This window comes from Besnoitia besnoiti, chromosome IX, assembly GCF_002563875.1.
Source record: "Besnoitia besnoiti strain Bb-Ger1 chromosome IX, whole genome shotgun sequence".
Classification (NCBI taxonomy): Eukaryota; Apicomplexa; class Conoidasida; order Eucoccidiorida; family Sarcocystidae; genus Besnoitia; species Besnoitia besnoiti.
The window spans coordinates 2,501,812-2,524,733 of NC_042364.1; the positions used below are offsets into that span (position 1 = coordinate 2,501,812).

General features: G+C 57.6%; 3 protein-coding genes across 3 annotated transcripts; 2 read left to right on the forward strand and 1 right to left on the reverse strand.

Moving 5' to 3' along the window:
- Positions 1-490: 490 nt before the first annotated feature.
- Positions 491-6,579, forward strand: BESB_015240 (uncharacterized protein; the record flags this gene model as incomplete). The annotated part of the gene is made up of 5 exons (XM_029360253.1): positions 491-1,715; positions 2,217-2,992; positions 3,692-3,942; positions 4,373-5,535; positions 6,239-6,579. 5 exons carry the CDS (start codon positions 491-493, stop codon positions 6,577-6,579), a joined length of 3,756 nt encoding a protein of 1,251 aa, XP_029216920.1.
- A 1,351-nt stretch (positions 6,580-7,930) lies between these two features.
- BESB_015250 (uncharacterized protein) lies at positions 7,931-12,529 on the reverse strand (the record flags this gene model as incomplete). The annotated part of the gene is made up of 7 exons (XM_029360254.1): positions 7,931-8,084; positions 8,567-8,749; positions 8,963-9,030; positions 9,499-9,687; positions 9,736-10,029; positions 10,400-10,484; positions 10,545-12,529. The coding sequence occupies 7 exons, from the start codon at positions 12,527-12,529 to the stop codon at positions 7,931-7,933; spliced, it is 2,958 nt and encodes a 985-aa protein (XP_029216921.1).
- A 4,184-nt stretch (positions 12,530-16,713) lies between these two features.
- Positions 16,714-19,564, forward strand: BESB_015260 (putative eukaryotic initiation factor-5; the record flags this gene model as incomplete). Its single annotated transcript, XM_029360255.1, has 5 exons — positions 16,714-16,735; positions 17,337-17,589; positions 17,982-18,346; positions 18,731-18,984; positions 19,217-19,564. The coding sequence occupies 5 exons, from the start codon at positions 16,714-16,716 to the stop codon at positions 19,562-19,564; spliced, it is 1,242 nt and encodes a 413-aa protein (XP_029216922.1).
- Between the last annotated feature and the right edge of the window lie 3,358 nt (positions 19,565-22,922).

Here is a 22,922-nt window from a genome sequence, read left to right on the forward strand (position 1 = left end):
AGGGCATGCAGAAAAAAACGCATACATGCAGTTTTTTTCTGGTTTTGTTTTACGATCTGATATGCCTTTATGCTAAGAGTAGTCGGTCGTCCCGATTTTTTCCCCTTTCTCATAACAGCCTGGGCTTCGAGTCCGCTTTATTTGCTCTATTCGAGGACTGAGAAGCAAGATACACACACTCTAATCTTTAAGTTTGTCGCATGCTCGCGAAAGGCTTTTTTTTTCCAAACTTACGTCGCGTTCTGCAAAGCCAGTTTTCGTTTCCTCTCACATATCGCCTTTACCCCTCTTTCTCCCCTTCTGATGTCTCTCTTCTCCAGGATCTTGCTCCCTCGCCTTTCGTCTTTTCTCCCCTTCGTCCATCGCTGCTCTTGTCTCCGTTGGTGCGCTTCCACCTTCGTTTCTGCCTTGGTTTTACCTTCCATGAGGGGCTTTTTGCATTTTCTTCTCGCTTTTATTTTCCGTTTCTCTATGTGCTGTGTGAGGCAGCATGCGGAGCTCACATCTGCGCGCAAGCTGCGCGACGCAGCTGCGCTTCTCAACCTCGCGAGTGATACCGCGCAGGCATCCTGCTAATGCTTCTTTGCGTCATAATCCTCTCAGAGAAAATCGAGTTTCTCACTCGAGTTCTCTTCCCAAGCGGCGCCTTTCTGCTTGGACGCATGCGCGCGCCGGCGGCCTGTCTCAGCCCGAATCTGCCGGTCTTTCATCATTGATTCCTTCCTCGTCCTCTTCCCCCTCTTCTTCTCTCTGCCTTGTCTCCGCTATCTCTCCGCGGCGTCGTGTGCGGCGCGCCGCTTGCCCTGTGTCTCCTTCTGCGTCTTTGCCTTTCTTGTCTTCGGTGCTTTCATGTCGCCGCTTTTCCTCGAACGCCTTCTCAGCCTACCGCGGGTCGCCGGTGCTGCACCTGCGCGGCGTGCTGGCTGCGCGGCAATTTCTCCCCAGAGACGAAGTGGACGCAGAGCAGCAAGACGCCTTGCGCGAGAAAGACACCCTAGAGGCGAAAGGCGCTCCATCCGTCGCAGGCAAAGGAGACGCGACTGAGAGACCGCCGGCGTGTCCGGAGTCTCCTGCGTGGCGCCGGGGGCGCGGAGTCGCAGAGGGAACTCGCCCGCATCAGCCTGGGCTGGTCCGACCTCTCGAGGAGTGTACGAAGGCGACGAGACGCGCAGTAGGAAATGGAGGGCGTTCTTCACAGAGCTGCGCTTCGCTGGCCTCTCGCGCGTCCGACGCCGCGAGGCCTGCGGGCTCCTTCTTCAGCGGACGAGACGACGGCGGATTGTACACAGAGGGGGAGATCGGCGCGGGCGCGTTCGTCTCAGAGAGGCCGTGGAGTCTGAAAGGCATTCTTCGATATCGCAGCGAAGATTTTGTGGTTCGCGAAGTCGGGGAGGACGGCAAAGTCTGCGCGCTGGAGCTTGGCAGAAATGACACTTCGGGGCTGGCGGCTATCGACGCCCGCCGCGAACACCTCCTCCGTGCTCTCCAGGCGCATCGCCTGAAGACCGTTTCTTCTCGCCTGCCTTCGTCCTCGCCTCTCGCTTCGTCGTCTTCCTCGGCGGCTCTCTGTCGCGACTCCGACCTTGGACAACACGAGAGAGGCCACAGCCGCCTCTCTGGATCGGAGGCGCTCAGTCGAGAAGCGATTGAAAAAGAAGTTGCAGCCGTCTCTTCTGTGCGATTCATCCTGACGAAGCACAACCGCGAGACCCCAGGTACCTGCTGTTTGATCGCACCTTTCGTCTCTTCTCTGCATAGGCACTTGTTCTGTTTTGCCACGCGTGCAAACACTCCTTCCGGGCTCGCACGGTGCCGGTAGCTTCGTCGCCGATTCCTAACCCCAGCCGAACGAGCCCGTCTACGAGCTCGGATTGCTCAATGGCTCCCTAGAAAAAGAGCTGCGCTGCTCCCTGCTGGCTGTGTGTCTGTGTTTACTCAAAACAGAGATATATTTATGTGTAGTGTTTAGATCCTGTATGGCTGCGTGTATCTACGCACTTCGCTGTCGCGCATTAGACGGAGCTCGAGGTTTCTGCCTCGACCGAGCGCGTGCGAAAGGGGCTTCGACTCCCTCTAGCGAAATTCTGACTGGCAATATTTACTCGTGATTTTATGTCTTTTTCGTGTTGCCACTGTCGCTGAGGTGGGTCTCGCGCCGCCTGTGGACCTAATTTCCGCACTCCTCATGTGCTTGTCTTCACTTTTCGTTTTTTCAGAGGCAATAGAAGTTCTCGCGCGGGCGACGGGCATTGATGCGAAGCGTTTTTCTTTCGCTGGGATGAAAGACCGACGTGCAATTACCTCGCAGTGGATCGCCTGCTCCAATCCGCTGCCGGCGCCGTCCTCGCTACCTCCCGACGCCTCTGTCAAGGCCTCGCATTCCCCGTCTCCGCCACCGCAGTCCTGCTCAGCGGCAACCGCGGCAGAAGAGTCTCCTCAGTCCTTCACGGCCGCGCCCGCCTCCGCGTCCGCTAAAGAGCCTCGAGGCGCCCCGGGAGGCGAATCCGCCTCCCGGGGCGCCGAAGCGACCGTCGGAGGGCTCTCGCGGAGGCGCGACTGCGCGCCGGGCTCCCTAGTGCTGCCTGCGTTCCTCGCGCGGTCGACGGAAACGGCTCTTCCCTCCGCGCCTGCCGCTGGCGACACACGCCCCAGAACCCTAAACGCGTCCTTGGCTGCGGGGGAGAGCTGCCCGCAGGCCCGCAGTTCGGCTCAGTCCGCCGGGTCGGCGGACGTCACCGCCTGGGCTGGGACTTCGCATTCCGCTCGCCCTGGTGGCGTGCCTGTTGAGTCTTCGGCCGCTTCGCCCTCGCGTCCAGCGCCCGCGTCGCCGGAGGCCGCTGCGTCGCAGGGAGACTCCCGGCGGGGGTCGCAGGCGCCGCCGAGTCGCCCAGAGGCTCCGGCGCTGCGGCGCGAGGGCGAACACGCGAGCGAGGTGGTTTTCACTGCGGCGCTCGCCAAAGAAGCGATGCAACACCCCTCGTGGGACGGATGTGTAAGCCATTTTCACGCACGCGGCCCAGGAGCAATTACTGCCTTCTCTCCGAAGCCCTACCGTCATCTACATCTCTCTATCCACTTAACTATATACAGGTGTGTAGGGTTCAGGGAGATAGATCGGTACAGAGGCATGTGTAGGAACAGCTGCGAATTTGTGGCTACTCACGCGTGCGTCTGTTTCGTGCGATGGCCTGGTCGCCTACGCGGTTGTTGGAGGCTGCGAAACGCTCGAGGGCGGGTGAGATTCATTGGGCCTCTTCGAGTGCGGACGGCGGGAGCGTCGGGGCTTGTGTGTGAATACGGAGGCAGAGGGAGGGCGCGGCCCCAGCGCCAGGCGTCCGCGCAGGGCGCGAGAAAAACACAGACCCAAACAGCAGATTCGAAAAGTTAACACCTCTTTGGTTATCTGCGTTTGCGTTTGCCTCTGTGTATTGGGGTTTGCGCGTTGCGGCGTACCTGCCTGACTTGGCATACACTGCAGACGGGGCGGCTTCCTGTCCGAATACCTCCTACCCCTTCGACGCAAACGTCGTCTCTTGGATGTGCACATACATCCTTGCATATATCAGTGGCTCTGTTTTTTCACACAATTTCTCGTCTGACCCCGTTGTGAATGCCCGCGTCGTGGTTGTTTCTCTATCACGTTCAGTCAAGTTCACAAAATCCTACTTTTTTCCGAATTGGGTTTTCGCAGGTGTCGTGGAGTCACTTCGAGCCCGGCGAGGTTCATCTTGGATGCCTGGGCGGCAATCGCTTCTCGATTCTTCTGCGAGATTTCTCGATGGAGCCGCGGAGCGATGGCGCTCCGTCTCTCCCTTTTTCGCGATCTTCCAGCGTCGCAGACGCCTCGAGCGACGACTTGGAGAGTTACAGACGCCAGCTTCGCGCTGCGACAAAGGAGGCTGCAAACGCGATTCAGGAGACAGGCTTCATCAACTATTTCGGGTAAAGTTTCCCTCCTTCACTGATTTCCTCGCTGCGAGCTGGAGCCCGCTCTGCCCTTTACGCCTCCTTCTTGATCTTGCGCGGTTCAGGTCGTTTTCGTTCTTCTGCGCGGGATAGTCTTCACCTGCTTGCGCGCGTCTTCTCGCTGCGCGCGACCCGCGAAGAGGCTGTCTGGATTTCTACAGCAAATTTACTTCGAAATTTGGAATGCAATCGAACTCGCATACGCCGCAGCTGTGTTCCTGTGCAGTGACTACGCGCCAGTGTCTTGTGTCTTGGCCTTCATCCGAGCATGTGCGTCTTCGTCAGTTTCCTTTGTTTTTCTTTCTCCAGGCTACCTCCTATTCACGCCGCGTTTTCTCTCTCAGGTTATGCTTCCTCATGCCCAATTTTGTTTCGAATGTTTTTCGCTCTTTCTCCTACTTTTCAGCCCGCAACGCTTCGGCACTGGCGCGCGGCCTACGCACCACATCGGCCGCGCGCTCCTCCATCGCCAGTTCGCGCGCGTCTGCAATTTGATCATGCAAATTCCCGCAGCCCTGCCAAGCTCGAGACGCGAAAAAAGTCCCCAACACCTCGAGACTGCCGCGCACGCCGGCGGCCCGTGCCCTGAGCCGCTGCCGCCGTCAGCTGCGCCGCTCCCCCCGTCCGCCTCCTCGTCTGCGTCTGCCTCTTCGTCTTTCCCTGTTCCATCCTCATCCTCCGCGGCGCCTGTCGCGCCTGCTCTGTCGCCTTCTTCTCCGCGGAGTCAGGGCGGCGGGGCGTTTGCGGCGGCGCAGGAGGCCTTCTGGGCGGGAGAGTTCCGGCGGGCACTTTCGCTGCTGCCTCGCCAGTGCCGGCAGGAGCGTCAGATCGTTCGCGTGCTCGCCGCGTCGTGGTTGCCAGAGTGGCGGCGGAGGTGCGACGCGGCGCCGGCTGAGTCCGCCGCAGAGGCTGCGGCAGGATCCGCAACGCCGGACACGCTGGAAGAGGATTTGGAGTGCGTCGAGGCGGTTGAGATGGCGGCTGCGTCGGGGGCGGTCTCCGAGAGCCTCGCGCGCCGGACTGCGGCTACGGCGTTGACCCGAGCGCGCGTGCCTGCCAAGCGCGCGAAGTCCCTCGCGCCGCCGTTGTCGGTCTCTGCAGGCGACGGTGCCGGCGCCGGTTCGCCCTTCGCGGACGGGGCGGGCGAGCGCGAGATGCACGGGGCCGGCCTCGCACGACGCGACGACGTGCTCAAGGCGGTGCGAAGCGTCTCGCGCCTCCAGCGGCTGATCTACGTGAAGGCCTATGCGGCCTATCTGTGGAACCTGTGCGCCTCGGAGCGCGCGAGGCTCTACGGCGTCTCGCGCCCGGTCCTGGGCGATCTCGTGCTCGAGCGGCCGCAGAGACCCGCAAAAAACGGCGCCGCGCCGTCTGCGGGCTTCTCGCGCGAGGACGGAGGCCGCATCCGCATCCTCCAGAGTGAGGAGGAATGCCGCGAATTCTCCATTAACGACGTCGTCCTGCCGCTGATCGGCGTTGGCATGCTGTTCCCGCAGAACCAAGTCGGCGACTTTTTGCGAAATCTGATGCGCGACGAACGCATCTCCGAGCGCCTCTATCGCCGCGAAGGTGAGCAGAAAGCGCAGCGGCCGAAAGCAGCGCTGTTCGAAACCTTTAGCGGTCGCGCCAGGTTGCGAGGAGACAGTGACAACTCAAGTGAATAGCTAGAGATCAGGCGTAGTTGTATACATCCGCAGAGATATTTGTATGCGTTTGCAGCTTCTGACGCCAGTATGGGGGTGACTCAAGGAACAGTTACAGTGCTAGGGCCGCGGGAGCATCAAAAACAGACTTTTCCCGCGCAGGTGCGCTTGCGTTTGTGCGAGAACGCGCACGCATGCGTGTACGCATGTAAGGGCAATGCATGCGCGCCAGCAGACATGAAAGGCGGCGGCTGCTCCGAGGCTGCGTTGGCGAGGGACGGGTTTTCAAAACTTCTCAGTCTTCCTGAAGACCTCGTGACGGTCTCAGCATTTTTACTGGCCTAAACGGCCACACGCTCTAACACAGACACTTATTTGCATGCGGCATAAATATTGTTTTCTATAAACAAAACAAGGCAAAGGCGAGACACGCGGCAGGCGTCTCAAGACGGGACTGTAACATTCCTTTGGAGAAAGCGCTTGTGCGACAGCAGCGAGTTGCGCAGCGCTCGTGGGGTTCCCGACCTGTCCTTTGGCCTCCCTCGAGGGTGAGGCTGACGTTTGTGGACTATCCGTTCCGTTTAATTTATCATGTTTCCGCGTTTCTCGGACTGCGACTTGCTTCTCAGAAGAGCTCTTCCTCGACGCCTCCTACCGGCACTTTGTGGCGGTCCCTCGTGACTTCGCCTGCGAGCTCGTCGAGCCGCAGACTTCTTCTCTCGCCGCGACCTCTCCCTCTTCTGGGGCTCCGTCCTACTCTGCATCGCCTTCCGCTTCCGCTGATTCCCCGCGCCAGGAGCGCTTCAGCAGCCCCTTCGCCTTGCGGCTCGAGTTCACGTTGCCGCCCGGCGTGTTTGCCTCGTCGCTCATTCGCGAGTTCACCAGTTCGCCCTTTGAGCATCCATTCAAACAGCGCCAGCGCGAGCACCGGGCGCTGCCTGAAGCTCCAGGCGCTTCAGCTGCGTCCTAACACCGCCTCTTGGCAAAGGGTCCTTCCCTCTTGGCGCAAGGCTCCGCACAAGGCTTCGTGCAGGCGCTCGCATCTCGTCCTCTATTGAAAAAGCAAATCTCCAGCGATCGAGAGCACGTATATTTGATACACACAAATATATATGTGGATATATAGGCTTAGCGAAGGCATATGTTCTCGTCGTGTCGCGAAGACCGTCTCTCCCCACCGAGACTGATTTCCCCTGTTAGTTTCCTTTAGCCTTGCTGCTAGCCAAAGGTCTCTTTGGCGCTTTCGTGTCATACCGGCTCTGTTTCAGACGGAGGCTTTGAAGAGCCGCATAGCAGCTAAAACGCACACACATTCACATATATATATATATATATATATATATATAAATGAACGCAGTTTATTTCTATGTATCATGGCCGCAAGCACGCGTGACAAAGGACGTGTCTGGCACTGGTTCTGAATATGACAACTGCGCCACTCCATAAATATTTGGATGCAGAACGCTACTCGCTCTTCGCTCCGCTCAGTTAAATAGGTATCTATTTATACTGGTTGTACTGGTCTAGATATTCATCTATATATATGAATAGGTAAGCGCATGCAGCGTGCTTCTAGTCTGAGTATTCCCACATGAATAAATATATATACGCATGTGTATGGTGCGCAAAAAGCGCTTGGCTCTTCGTGAACTTCGCATTTCTTCGTTCCGTACTGCCAGTCTCTTTCCGTCTCGGGTGATGAGCTTGATTTTGGTAAGCAAAAAGTCATTTTTGAAAAAAATATTCAAGAAATTCCGAGAACGGCGCTGCGAGCTCTCCCCTCCCCCGCGGATACACCTCTTTGTCACGCGCATGCATGAGTCGCCATTTCAAATCAAACAACCAGTTCTCGCGCATATGTATCGATTTTTGTATCACGTTTCAAAGGCGTTTTGCGTATGTCGGGTCTGGCAAGCCCGCGACACCATGAGAAACACGCACAGGAAAACGGTGCCTTGACATCAGATGCGTACACTCGACAGGTACATGCGCCAGAGGACGAAGCGAGTCTCGCACCACGCAACGATGCGCGTCTTTCTTCTCTCTCGCGCCCAGACTCGGATGTCTTTTCAACTTCCTCAGTGCGTCCACGGGAAAGAAAGACAGAACAAGGCTCTCTACCGTGGACACGTGAGCCCGTTAGTTGCCATTCGTCCCTGCGTCCCCCGACCGCAAGCCCAGCTCGAGTCTCGCGCGAACTAGCTTCCTCGCCGGCGCATCCCTCCGTAGAAGCGGGAGCGACTCAACGAAGAAGTAAAAGAAAAATTTCGAGAGCCAGAAACGAACGCGGTTCGCTCTGAGCGTCTTCACCGCTTCCAGCCCTACGCGCTTTCGCTGGACTGCAGCAGACAGGAGACGAGGTCATCGATCGTTGAGAAACACTCCCGTTTCTTTCCCTGTGTGTCCTGCTGCTCCCCCGCGTTGGCGCCGCTCCTCAGGCTGCGCGGCAGCGCGTCAAAGGTGCACTTAATCGCTCTGCAAACATAAAAAAGACATGCCGCCAGGCAGCTTCTCTGCTATGCGTTCATGTGCCCTCTTCTTCCATCGTGTTTGGTCGCTCCACACTCATTTTTTGCGCACTCAACGGTTTAGGGTTACGGCGTTGCTTTTATAGTCGTACTTCAGCTGCTTCTGAAATCCTCCTGTGGCGCAGCCTCTCCACCCGCTCTCTCTCGGGCGCGCCTTCGTTTCTTCTCGCTGCCTCTCCACCTTGTCGCCAATGAGCCGCCGCCAGTCGCATTCCCCATTGCACGCCTCGCCTGTGGCCTCCGCTGCAGCGGCCCTCTTCTCTCTGTCTGCGTTGCCGCTTCCTCTGCGCGTTTCTCATCAAAAATCGGTGGACTGTTGGAATCTATGTTCCCAGCATGTAAACGAAATACCGAAACCATGAAACCGCTGCTGTACTCCGCTCTCCCCCATTCTCGCTTCCCCCGTGGCTTCCCTCTGTGTCGACTCACCGCTTTTCGCCCTGAGTCCTGCAGGTACGTTCACTACGTGCGGTGCCGCTCTCCCCGTCTCCTCGCTGCGGTTCCTCAAGAAGGTCGCGGAGCTGCGCGCAGCTGTCAACGAGTTTTCCTAAACCGTCAATAACTGTCCACTGCGCCCCGCGCGGCGAGCCCGCCTCCCACAGGCAGAGAACCCTGAAGAGGAAAAGCAGACAGAGGAACTCGAAAACTAGAAAGTTCCACACGATGGAGAGACAGGGCAGGGGAGGACGCGTGGAAGAAGCAAGGAACACAGCCAGAAACGAGAGCGAGCGACACCCACAGAATTCATCTTCCTACTCGCGACCTTGCAAAACGCAAAGCAGTCTACACTTTGGATCAGCTCTCTGTGTGACAGCAGCGACTCACACAAACGCATCCGGCTGTGAGCGGGCGAACTGAATCTCCGGCGCAGAGAGAAAGAACGAAGGGCGACCCTGAAAACGAAAAACAGCAAGGGCAGAAAAAGGAGCCGACGCCGGAATGCGAACAGTTAAACAGCGAGAAGAAGAAAACATACAGCGGTGCACACAGAACGTGACCTCCGAAAAACAAAGAAGCAAGCATATATATATATATATATATACATATATATATTATGAACACGCAACCTCGCATAGAGGCTCTAAACCCTAAACCCTAAACCCTATATATATATATATATATATATATATATATATATATATATATATATATATATATATATATATATAGGGTTTAGGGTTATATATATATATATATATATATATATATATATATATATATATATATATATATATATATATGGATGGACAGACACATAGATACGTGTTTGCAGCATTTTCTGCTGCGGAAAGAGCGTTTGTCTCTGCCTGTTTCTTTGCTCTTTGCGAGCGGATCCCTCTCCCTCCGCGACGTGGACTCACCCGTACAGTGGCTTTGACTTCGATGAAAAGCGTCTCTCGGAGGGCGTCTCCAGCCTTCACGTCGAGGCGAATGTCGTAAGGCAGGCCGCTCTCTGTACAGCCGTTCACCCACTTTGCTTCGAACACGACGAGGTCTTCATCGCCTTCTTCCGCCTCTTCCTCCGCAGAGGAGAAGCCAGGATCTCCCCTCTTGGCTGCCTCCGCTTCTTCTCGCCACGCGCCTTCGCCGGCCGCTACAGACGCCGGAGTGCCCAGCGGCGAGAAGAAGCTCGCGGGAGAGTCGAAGGCGTCCGCGGCCTCTTCCTCCTCTTCGTCCTCGGGAGGACTGCACACGGAGAGAAGAGGCACGGGCCTCTTCTCCCCCCGCGCAGGCGGTGCGGACGCGAGGGAAAGCGGAGCAGCCGCGGAAGCCGAGTCGGCGGCAGTCACGCAGCACGAGGCGAAGGAAAGCCTTGGAACACAGGTCCCAGACGTGAGCGACAAATCCAAAGTGCAGAGGCGGCGACGCGCAGTCCAGCAGTACGGGCCCTCCTGAACAGAAGAGAGACACGCGAGACGCGCTTGAACAGGCTGAGGCACACGCTTTCTCGTCTTTTCGGAATAGGCGACGCACACACGGCGCCAGTCCAGGCGCCGGTCTACCAGCGGAGGCAATGCGGGATGCGGCAGGAAGCGTGAGAGAAAACGCACTCGGGACCCACACGGCCATGACTTGGGAGGCGCGCGGAAGAGTGGAAGCGACAAAAAAAGACGTTCGCACAAGAAACAGAAGACGCGAAGAAAAACGAGGGCGCGGCGACGCCGTGACCATGCGCGCGTGGGGAATATCCACACGACTCCGCAGAACTGCGTCCTCGCTGTAGAGCTTCGCCTGAGAAATGCTTTCCGAGTCAGCGCTTACCTTCCGCAGAACGGATGCAGAGATTCCGTAGCGACGCGCAAGGAGCTCTGGAAGGATCTTCGTGAAGGCGAGCCACTCGCCCCTCCTGCGAGAGACGGAAACGCAAAAACGACGCGTGTCTGCAAATGGGTGCACGAAAACACACCACGCGTGCCAGACGCGCCGTTCCTCCTCGAGACAACCTGCCGTCTCCGCCGCACCGGTTTCCGCGCTCTCTCCTCCCAGTGCTAAGTCATCTGTCCTTGCTGATCCCTGAGACCTGCCTTTTCCTCTACGATTTCCCTCGCACTCACCTTCCGATGTTGAGCTTCTCGTCAATCCAGTGAGGCAGGCTCTCGAGCAGGCGCGGCAACAGCGCGCGGAGCGCCTGAATAGTGGGGTCGTCTCTAAGGTCTTCCTCGCTCTTTTCGCCGCGCATCCACGCGCTTCTCTTTCGGCCTGGGCGGTTGCTCGGCTCGGATCCCCCCCGTCCAGCTGCGAGGCGCCTGGTGCCTCTCCCTCATGGTCTTCCGTGTCGGGAAGAGCTCCTGCGTCGCGCAGGACTCTGCGGGCTTCGCGCAGGAGTGCCTCGCAGCGTAAAACCTGCAGCACACGGCTGACAGTGCCTTCGCGATCCTCCTCGGCCTCGCGGAGGGCCTCGCGCGCGCTCTCTGCCTCCCTCGCCCAGTAGAGCGCTGCGCCGCCCGCCCCGCTCAGAGATGCGAGAGCGCCAAGGTAGTCCTTGCTCTGCGCGAAGCAGCTCGGCAGGCCGCGTCGGCGCTTGCCGTCGCTTCGCGCGTCGCCCCTCCCCGCGACTGTCTCCTCGCCCTCTTCCAATCTCCGAGCCCCGTGCGGCGCCGGCTGTCCGGCTGAACCGCTCGCCGCGTCTCCCGCGGTGCCTTTCGTCTGATCCTCCTCCGTTCCCACGGGCGTCTGCGCCGCCTTCGTGCGGCCTGCGCGCCTCAATCTGCACTCCGCGAGTTGACTTCGCGCAACCTTTTCAGCCGCAGTCTCCTCGTGGCAGCCCACCGACCAAACCGGCAGGGCGGCGAACACCGGAAAGCGAGCGAGCACTGCCGCGGAAGCATCTGCCGGCGGAACCGCAGGTAAGGATGCGAAGGCATCCGTCGCTGCCGCTCCCTTGTTCGGCGCCTGCGAGGAGCTGCAAAGCGCTTCACCTGCGCCGGGGGCCGCGGGAGCGTGCTGTGGAGAAGTGGCTACATCTTCGCGCTTGACGCTCTCTTGCTGTTGCTGCGTCGCTTCAGGGCCGCACCGGTCTTGTTCCCGGCGCGCGCTGGACGCCTCAGGCAGACGCTCGGCGACAGGCGGGGCCCGAGCCTTCCGGCCTTGCGCCTGACGCAGCAGAACGGCCTGCACAACGCTGGAGCGATAGTCTTTCTCAGCGGCTGGCGACGCAGGAAAAGCCGCGGTGGAATGGAACGGCGCCGAAGACGAACGCGGACAAGCGGCCTTCTTTTTGAGGTTAGAAAAGAAGCGGTCGGCAGGTGGAGGCGCATGCGAAGCCGTGGCGAGCGAAGAAGGCGCTCTCGAGGAAGCCGAGCAAGGCGCGGAGGTCGAAAGTGCAGCGGGAGGCGCAGAGGGCCCGGATGCGCGTCTCGGTTGCGCGGCGCCTCCCGGGCGGAGGTGCTCGCGATTCTTCTCTTTATCGCGTCCCTCTTCCGCCGTCTTAGCGCAGCGCGCAGAGGCCGCCCAACTCGCCAACAAATTGCGCGTCAGTTCGTCGCCGCTGGAGAAATTCCCAGACTGAGAGCCCGAAGACTGACGCGAGGCATTGGAGCTTGAGGCGGAAGACGCGCGCTCGGGTTGCTGTTTGGAAGCAGGACGAGAGAAAGAGGCGTGCTGGGAAAACGAAAGGGACTGGAAAGCAGAAGCGTGCGCAGCGAAAGACGGAGAGGCAGCTCCGTGCTCAGCGGGGCGTGGGAGCGCGGGGGATGGTGGCGACATGCGAGCGGAGTCTTGCCGCAGCCGAGAAGCAGCGATTTTGAGCGACGAACGAGGCAGACGTGACGTAGAGACAAATGAAGCGGCGGACAGCAAACGAGAAGCCCCGGCGTCGAGGGAAGCCGTGGGAGAATCGGCCGTGGGTGCAGAGGGGCAGGACGGAGGCGGCGAAGTGAGTGCGGCCGACATCCCTGCGCTTCGAGGCTCTCGAGACGTTGCACAACGGCAGCTGAGGGAAGAACCTTCATTGAAAGGACGCGAACTCGGCGGGGTCGAGCGAGGCCATCCAGAGCTGGTACGCGGAGCGCAGGCGGCTAGACGACCGAGCAGACTCGAGACGACGGAAACGCGGCGGTGGCAGAGCCGGCTGAAGCGAACATGGAAACGCCCAAACCTGCGGTCCTCTGCCGTTGTGAACGGCAGCCCTCCCGCTGAATCAAGCTCACGGGAAGAGGGAGACGCGAAAGAAAGCTTGCTGTTTGGAATCTCCGCAGCAGACAAGGAGAAAAATCGCGTTTCGTCTTGTTGCGCGTTCTTGGCTGGCAACTGTACGTACGCCAGCTTAGGCAGATTCAGCAGCGCAGGCGAAAGGAAGATGGCGTTTTTTGGGCCGTCGTCGCTCAGAAAAAAGGATCTTCCGAAATGTCAGCAGATACGCTCGCTTAGCAAACTCCAGGAGCCAAAGCAGCGAAGTGGCGGACCGAGGCCGCGATTGCCCAGCGCAGAACTCGAGGAAGGAGGCCGCCGGCGTTGCTTTGATGAACCAGTCACGACCGTGCGAGCGCTGAGCAACAATTTCCGCTTCTCCAAGGAGAATTTCAACAGTTGCCTGGCTGGGAAAGCGCACGTATGCTGCGCGCGCGAAACGAACTGTGACTGCAGATGAATCAGTCTTGTCTTGCCACGCGCATGTGCAGCCGCCGCGCGGGAGGTGGGCCGCCCAGCGAACAACGAGCCATGCCTTCCTCCCTTCGCCGTTTTTGTGTAGGGGTCGACCGCTGCTTTTAGGGTTTGCTGCATGAATTCTCACTCTCCATAACAGTTTCGCGACGAATTCTTGATAGCGGATAAACCCGTTTTCCCGCACCAACGTCCTCCCGACGGCAGAAAAGCTGCGATGCAGTCAAACAAGAGAGGTCCTGCGTACCGAGCAATCCGCGACACCAGCCGCGGAGACAGTGCACACAGGGCTCGCTCTCCGTGCAAATCGTTTGTCCTGCGCTCGCTGAAAAGCCGCTTTCAAGTTGGCAGTTAAGCGAGTTCTTTAACTCGTATTCCCCGAGGGGACTGTGCCAAAACTGTCGTCTGCGTGCTCACTCGCGAGGCGCTGCGGAAGAGCCAGCAGATCAGCAAACGTCTTCTGCGTTGCTTTAACTCGCGGAGGAAGTTGCGCCGCCGCCTTCTTCCTGCCGGAGCTGCGCATACTCGTGCGTGGAAGGGTAGGGCATGATGCCAGTCAGCCGCGTAGCGCCTATCTCCGCCGGCGTTCGGGGTTCAGCCCGCAGTCCGGCACGAGAGTCGGCACCCATTCCTTCCTCAGCGCCGTGTTAGCTTGAGGCACGTGATTATTTCATACGTTGGGTACACGCGGTTTCCGCTGAAACTGTGCATGACACATAACGCTCAGCCGACTTGACTGAGATACACATGCAGGAATTCACTTCTACCCCCCGTATGCCTTGCTCTATGGATGATCCGTCCGCGCAGAACCCTAAACCTGCTCTACGGAAAATTGGGGGCAGCACTACACTATCATGCCAACTGAACCTAAACAGGGTCGTGCTAGTCGTTGTGCAGCGCCGGATTTCGGCTCGGAGATAATGACATCCCTCCTTCGGGTGTTGGTCCTCTACAAATGTAACGCAGAACATTTTCAGGGCTTGTCGACCGCAACTAAAGTGGACGCCAGAGGCGCTGAGCCGCAAATATGGCTAATTCAGTGGCGACTCGCCTGAGGCCAGGGAAACAGTGGACATCCTATAGGCTCCGATTCGACCCTCGTCGAGATCTATGGAACGCGCGTTCAGAGAAACAGCTAGAGAGTGACCTAGGAGCGCTCAACAGGGGATCCATCTACCGCAGCGTCTGAGCATTAGGCGATCACCGCACGTATAGAGCTAGGAAAAGCAATTTTGAGTTCGAAGCTAACGTACGGGTACGAAAGCAGCGGCGTGTGCAGTCACCGGTTTGGTATGGGACTGCCTTTAGCACCGCATAATGGGCTAAAAAGTTCCATTCAGGTACGCTCTGAGGCGGAGTTACACACCGGTGCACTGGCTTAGAGTCATGTGGGTGCGATAACTCGATCAATTAAGGAGGCAAGATGCAGATCGAAAGGGTCGGGCCCTGAACTCAGAAAGCCTTTCCCACGCCAGCTCAGTGGGTTTTCGCATGAAGCGGTGTCGTCAGACTTGCGAGTGGGCGACACCGTGGGCATGCTCCGTTCAGCAGCGTCCCAATTGGCACGGCTAGAAAGCTGCAAGAAACGGCCACGAGAAGCGATGAAACAGCCGGAGTTCCCGTCAGGTAGATTGCCCGCTCGGAGCGCCGAGATATGTGAACCGAGGTACCCACAGAAGGCGTCCCACCAGAAAGAGTGTGTTCGCCGCGAGCCTGTCGTGTAAATTTTTAGAGAATAAAAATGCGGTCAAGACCACAGCCTCCCGGACGTGTGTATCCTGCCACCTGCCAGCCGGGCGTCTCCGGACCCCGGCGCAGACTTCTTGCGTGCCTTATCGAGCCACGTAAGAGGCGGCGGCGGGGGGGGGGGATTCTTTGAATGGCGAAACTGGCTGTTACAAGGAAAATTTTCTAACCATCTGCGCTTACAGGAACGACGGGTCTCTCCCGCACGCAGGGAAGCGGTACGGGCGCCGAGACCTGGACTTTTTTCACGCAGTCAGCGGCGCACTTTGCCGGCTGCGCAGGTGTCACTGACACGCCTTGGAGGAGTGCTCGTTTTCCCCTTTGTGGGATTTAGTTTCGTCACTTTTTCCGCGTGAGATGACTCCATTTGTTTTCGCGAGTCCCTCCTCCCGACTCCGTCCGGCTGCGGCGCCGCATGCCCTCCCGTTTCGCAGTGACTTTTCGACGGAGGTTGGCGCGGAGGCTTTCATGCGCTAGAGGCGCGGCAGGTCATCATGCGGGAGGCCAGAGGGGCGAGGACGCCGTGATATCACCACCGGGATGAGCAACTCCTCGGTTTTTTTTCGTGGGGGGGGCCGCGCGACCGTTCTTGTTTCGCCGATCCGCCTCGCCTTCAGATTTCCACTTGTCTTGGCGAAACCTTTTCTCGCGTCGAGCGCCACTTTGTTTCTCCGCAGCTTTGTGCGTGCCGTGGACCCAACGCGCTTCGTGGCCCCGTGTCTCGTCCGCGTTTCCTCTTTCTTTTGGTGTTTTCTGTCAACCCGAGAGTCAGCGCAGGGGCGGAAAAGCGACCGTGGGCGATTGCTCTGTCGGCGTCTGTGGTGATTTGACGTGGATTAGTGTGGCTCAGAGGGACTTTTTGAGTTTCGTTCGCCTTTCTTCCTAGGGCTGTCCCGCTGTCGAATTTCCCGGCTGGCGGCGTCGCGGCCAACGCCCCTCCAACAGTTTCGGGAGGAACCGGGTTTCTCCACGCCCGCGACACGCGAGTTTCGAGAGCACGGCTTTGAGGGTTTTCGCATCTTTCGTTTCTTCCACAGTGACCTTTGCGTTCCCGTTTTCGCTCTACTCTCTGCATGGCAGTCCACCTAGCGCGGCCTCCACCACCACGAGAGCGGAGAGACGTCCGTGCTTCTCTCTCGTCGGCGGCCATGTGTGAGTTCCGGATTGAGAAGACCGACTGTAGTCTCAGTCTGTCACGCCCAGACGCGTCGCCACTGCGCAGCTGTAACCGCCCGCGGAGTCTTCTGTCGGTTCGCGCTGCGCCGCAAAGAGACTCGCTGTCCGCCGGCCTGCGGCTCCGCTCCGTCCTCAGCGGGTCTCTGATTCGCGGCGGCCTGCATGCGTCTCCTCTCGCGTCGGTCGTCGCTTTTTCTTGACCCTTGTTCCCTCTTTGTCCAATGCTGGGGCGCATCTGTTGATTTGCCTCCCGTCGGCGCAATCTCCGACTTCTCGGCGTTAGCCCCGCCTCGCCTTCGCGGATCCTCTCTGCGCTGTTGATGACGTGAATGACTGTCGGCGCATGCAACTTCTTCTCGCGAGCCACTCCCGTCCGCTCTGTGCTCTCTGGCTGCTAAAAACTCTTTACTTTTCCTGTTCACTCTCCACGATCACAGATAGGCGCAGCAACGCCCTCTCCTGCGAGAGCTCGGTTCACGTTTTTTTCTGCGTTTTCACCGCCCTGAGAGGGACGCTGTTTTTTTCTGGCGACCCAAACCCCCGACATCACAATGGCGCTCGTCAACATTCCACGTAAGTGCAACGATGCACGTGGAGCTAGGCGCAGTCAGGGAACCCGCATCGCGTAGCTTATGCATACGTGGGGTCGCAGCGCTTTAGGGACATGTGGTTCCCGCATAGAGGAGGTTTAGGGTTTTTCATTTTGTGCTGTGCCAATACGAGCCGGCGGCCTGCCTTCTTTCATCCATACGAGGAAGAAGGGTCTCTCATCACGAGCTTCAGATGCGGATGTCTGCGAGTCTCTGAAAACGAAGAAAGAAGCAGTTGCCGCGCGTCCGCTGTAGAAGCGTTAACGTGTTTGTTTTCCCCGCAAGGCAACGCGGGCGTGCGCGGACCGAGTGTCAAGGAAGATCTCCCGCGCGTCTTGGCTCATCATAGTCGGGTTCAGCGCTAGTCCTTAGCAGTCTCATTCGCTCGGGTTAGCCGTGACCGCCAGCAGCGGAGAGAAAGGGCGAGGCTGCAGACGATGGAGGGCGCCGCAACGCGCCTGTAACGAAACCAACAAAGGTTCGTAGATCGACGCCTGTGTGAAATAGACGCAAAAGGAGAGGAAAAACCGTGCTTTTGAGCTGCTTCTTGGAGGTTTTGGCGACTTTTTTTTCTGTCTTTCCAGGCGATCGGGACGATCCCAACTACCGGTACAAGATGCCGAAGTTGGTTTCTAAGATAGAGGGCCGTGGAAACGGCATCAAAACGAACATTTTCAACATGGGAGAAATCGCGCGGGCTCTCAAGCGCCCGCCCATGTACCCTACCAAGTTCTTCGGCTGCGAACTCGGAGCGATGGCCAAGTTCGAAGAAGCTGAGGAAAAGGCGCTTGTCAATGGCGCACACAAGGAATCCGACCTTGTCAACATTCTTGACAAGTATGCTCCCCACAGACTCATCACACACATACGCATGCAACTGCGCATCTCTTAGCAGATCGGCGAACCCATATATGTATATATATATATATATATATGTATTTGTATGCTTTATATGCCTGTATACAGATATGTGTATACTTATGGAAGCCTGAACACGGAGGCGAAAAGGAATTGGCTTCTGCGCTCTGATGGGGCGTCTCGCAATTGGCTCCTGATTGGTGTGCGTGCCCCTGCGTACGTGAGGGTCTGCATGGATGTCATTCTTTTCACAGATATGTCCTTATTTGGGCCTGTGGGTTTCACGCAACCCCCGTTCTCTTTGTTTTCTGCGTTGGCGACTTGACGTTTTTGATTTCGTCCATCTTTTTTGTGCTGTGGGCGCTGCGCAGGTTCATCCAGATGTACGTTCTTTGCCCAGGGTGCGAGCTGCCTGAGATCGACATCATTGTGAAGAAAGGTTTGCTGACTTGCAAATGCAACGCCTGCGGCTACCAGGGGTCGCTGGACAACGTGCACAAGGCGGCGACCTACATGGTGCGGAATCCGCCCGACGCAGGCTCCTCCACCATGGGCAAGAAGAAGAAGTCCAAAGAAGAGCGCCGCGCCGAGAAGCAGGAGAAGCAGGCTAAGGACGCCAAGGAGAAGAAGGAAAAGAAGAAGAAGCGCACCGAGGAAGACGACGAGTCCGACGAGGAGAGCGGACACAACGGCCACGGCAAGGAGGCCTCGGGCGACGCCACGCCCACCAACGACGGTAAGAAGAGACAAGAGAAGCAAGTTCTACCAAACGCAGACAACAAAAAGAGAGATTGTGGGTCACGCGACCAAAACAGAGCGGACACGCGGAGCAACAGGGGGCGGTACTTGCACAGAGGATAGAACAAACGCGTGACTTTACACCTGAGAGGAAATGAGACGGAGTCCTGGTTTTGTGGCGTTCGGCTCTGAGGGGCGAGGGTATCACCGGGTTTTTATTTGTGGCTCCGCCGAAAACGCTGCGTGAAAGTCTTTCGGATTTGGGGCACTTCGCACGCTGCGCGACTTCCGGCGCTAGCGTTGAGGCTTCCTTCTGCGGGAGTGTGCACGTGGCTGGCGCGTGCGTGTGTCTCGGGGGGCGCATGTGCGCGTGTCGCTGCAGGTGAGACAGACAGCTGGGACGACGAGAAGGAGAAGAAGAAGGACAAGAAGAAGAAGAAGGACAAGAAGAAGTCGAGCGTGTTGGACTCGGAGAAGCGGCTGATGCAGAAGGAGGCACTCGTGTTTGACAGTCCCGAGCTCCAAGACGTTATCGAGCGCCTGAGGAACGTCGTCAGTCGAAGCGAGACTGTCGACTTGGCAACGTTTTTCCAGGAAATGCGAATTTTGCAGGTCTCGCAAGATTTCGACTCGAAAGTAAGCGGTGAATGATTTGTCGCTGCGTCCGCACAAACCTGAATACAAGAGAGGGGGGGGGAAGCGGGGGGAGTTCTGTCGTGACGCCACCGTCCTTTACGATTAGGCATGGACGTCGCTCTTCAGATACTCTGTGAGACTCTATGCATAAATATGTGGAATAGTGCAGACTGCGAGGCGAGGCGGCGCCGCTTTTTTGAATCTCGGCTTGCGTTTGCGGTTTGTGTTTTAGTGTCGCATCTACGTGACGGTGGCTGCGATTTTCAACGATGATATGACGCCGACGTCGTTGGAGCAGCGCATGCCGTATATCTTGAAGGTAGTGGACTCCTCAGTCTCTGCGAATGACATGTTGGACGCGTTTGGCTACTACTGCAACGAGAAGGGCGGTGCAGCGATGACGAACTTCCCCTACTGCTTGCAGAAGCTGTACAACGCCGAGGCTCTTGAGGCGGAGGACATCCTCAAGTACTACTCCGAAGATCGCGCAGACCCCGTGTTTTCCGCTTGCAAGAAGCAGGCAGAGCCTTTCCTCCAGTGGCTCGCACAGGACGAGGAGACCAGCGAAGAAGAGGACTAGAGAGAGCGCGACGCAAGGGAACAGAGGTGGAGGAGACCGCACAGAAGAAGGAATGGAAGGTGAAGGATACGACAGGGACGCAAAGAACATGCGAGATGATAAAGCAGCACAAGGAGATGTATCGGCCTGCGCATTGTGGGCGGTACGCGACCCGCATCCTACAGTTTTGAGGCAGAAGAGACTGTAATTTTGTGGCTTAATTGCATTTCTAGATCATCGATAAGGCCACACGCTCGTTCTAGAGCCCGGATAGACTACCGCTCAGGTGTATCTGTGCCAGTAAAGCAGTTACAGACCGGGAGGAGCTTTCCAATGCTTGCACAGCTCATCAGTTTGCCGCCCAGCGGAGGAAAGTACTGTTGATGGAGAAGGAACACTGGAAAGGCAAGCGGTAGACGATATGTGAACAGAAAGCGCAGTGATGTGACGAGGGACTAGCGATTACCAGGAAGGAGCCAGAATGCTGAATCCGCCGGTCCATGTGATCGGGGCCTTCGCGAGGGCACGAGTTTTTTCTTTTCACTCAACAGGAATCAACAGGCGCGGAATGAAACCGACGAGGCTTCTCGTTCCACGCGTTTTCTTGTGGTTGGGGGGTCCGCGCCACTTTCGAGTTGAGGTGTAGGTACACCCGAGCGTCGCTCTGGCTGCACTCCTGCACGACCTGAGTACCGTCAATTCCAGCACGTTCTAGCGTCGTGTGTTTCTTTTCTTTAGTCGTTCGCGGCGGTGAGCAGTCTTTCACCTGCCCTCTCCTAGTGGCGCAAGATTTTTTGGCGTTGCATGTTCTTTCAGTTTTGGTTGTTCTTGTGCTTCCGCGGAAAATTCTGTGGTCATAGTCTCTGGGCGTATGTGTACGCAGACTTGCCTGGATCTGTCAGGGGGGTGTGCCTAGCTTGCCCGTGTTCTCCGCCTCGCTTTTGCTTTTTCGTCGGAGAATGTCAAAGACAACCGTAGAATCTGGTTCTTCAACCGTTGCTTCAGTGATTGAACCGTCATTGAGCCCATATGGGGGTCATCGGTGCCGGCAGGTTGGCGAACGAACCGGACGCCTGCCGGGGAGTCACTAGCGTGTGCAATTTCCTTCAGCACAGACTCTGCGACTCGATGCCCCTGTAGGCCAGAGCAGGCGTGCTGCCCACGAATGCTGTCTCTTTCCCGCGGCCGCTTCAGCTTTGTAATACAAGACTGTTGTCAGCGTTCCGCTCAGTGCTGCCAGCTAGCAAGCGTTCCTCCGTTTGCGCAAAGCGCCTTAAACGATCATGTTTGCTCATAATCTGCTCCTAGGTGTAGGTTTTCGAGACCGGACACAGGCGCAAGGAATACAGTGCAGCGCATGAGTTACTGGTGAGTGACAGTGTGGAGAGCGCCATTATCCAGCGTCGTGCATGAAGCGAGGGCACTTCTCTGGAGCTTAGGAGTGCGGGCGCGCGTTCCAAGTTTGCTGCGTTCCATTTGCATGAGCTGTTCACCGCTTCCACTAATACGCCCTCTTTGACTGTCGTCGAAACAGACAAACCGCCTCGGGTCTCAGCGGGCTGTGAGTAACGCACGATGCAGATGCCCTTCGCGGCGTTGCGTGTGCGCGTCGCTCTCCTGCCAGCACAGGTGCATTTTTCGTGATGAATATGTGGTGAACCCCCATGCTTGGTAGCTGTGAGGCGGCAGTCTCTGCGGCGGATCACGCCCGGCTCGCAAAGGCGGCGGAAATCTGGTAGGCGTCAGCAGGGCAAACTTCGCGGCACGGAATCACCTGCAGCGGCCCTTCCCGCAGCAGGAACACACCGCTACCTGCGGGCGCACGAATTTGCATGGAAGATCGCGAGCTTCCCTGTTCCTATCGTGTTTTTCGAAGCATGTCGAGTCGACAAATGTAAATCTGAAAGGTAACTCTGGACCGGGCGAAACGCCGGCCTGCGTTTATCCGTTTGTATTTGCGTGTCTTGAGAGGGGTCACCTCGCGGAGGGCGACACGGGGATCGGGTGTAAAAAGACATGGGTCGACGCGTTCCCGAAACTGAGACTTGCATCCAGTAGAGTCACCCGAACGCTCAGAGCTTCTGAGAGAAGAGGAAATGCATCTACGACACTCGAACGCCTGGAGAAAAAGAGACACACTACCGCTGATTTCTGGTTCAAAGGCTGAGACAAAGCGCCAGACCCGCACGCGCGGCCCCCCACTACCAGCCAATGCGCAAAGATATCGATCGCTGCGCTGGGGAGCTACCTTGTCTGCTCGCGCCGATTCTCAGTTTCTCTTTCTTCTTGCCTTGCTTGGCTCGGACCCCCCCATTCCGTTCGCACTGGCGGAAGGCGAGACGGGCTTCTTTCGCGAAGGCCAACATGCGCTTGTCAATCTCTCCGCGCACTGCAGCAGGTCTGCGCAGATGCGCGAAGAGCGCTGGGAGACGGGGGAGCTAGTTGACTTGTTTTTCCCTCAGAGCGTTTCTCTTCGATTCCCTGGCACCACCTAGGAATGCCATAACGAGAAAGGCAACCCAGACCAATGCAGTTGTGATATGGCAGGATTATTTGCGCGGATTTTTGCCGTTTTCCTTTGACCGACCGCCAGTCTCAGGAGAGGCGGAGCTCGCTAGCGCGCTCTTTACCGAAACCAGCCACGCACTCGGTCGCCCGTCCCAACCTAAGCTTGTGAATGAGAGACCTCCTCGTTGAATGAAGCCAATCATCGCAACGATTGCCTTGCTGCCGGTTTCAGCGGACTTTTTGGATCCCGTCTTCCGCTCTCATACGCGTGTGTGTGCCGGTCACTTCGATTCTAACCATTTGCTGTAGACGAGGCAGCGCCAAGTCTACAGTCCACTGGAAGCGACATGGGCGAAACTGCGTTTTCGCTTCGTGTTGAACTCGCTCCGCTCTCTAGGTGTTTTTGTGTCGTTCCTCTACGCTATCTGTATCAATGGCAGTGAGCAATGTGCCTTACGCATCAGAGACACATGTGAACAGCTAGCGCCCGTCCCAGATCCTCTTGTCGCTTTCGCGCGAATCCTTGAAGAGCGACTCAAGCGACTCTTCTATTCCTCTTCCTTTGGTATGCATCCTCCCTCTTCTGGATCTCGTGTGGGGTCGCGTCGTGTGTTCCAACGAGGGCCCTTCCCGCTGCATTTTCTTCGACAGCCGCGCGGCCGCGGTTGGCCTTGACCCAAGATCTTGGATGTAGAATGCTTTTTGTTAACTGAAACGCGCCACACATTGCTGAGAAGAAGGAAGTTCTTGGTGTCGGGAGACCTGCGGGATGCTTGTAGAGGCTGTGGACCTCCGTTGCCGCCGAGTCAGCGATTTTCTGCCCCTTTTCTCATGCGGTGGCTGTGCATCTCTTTGCTAATCGTTGAGGAGG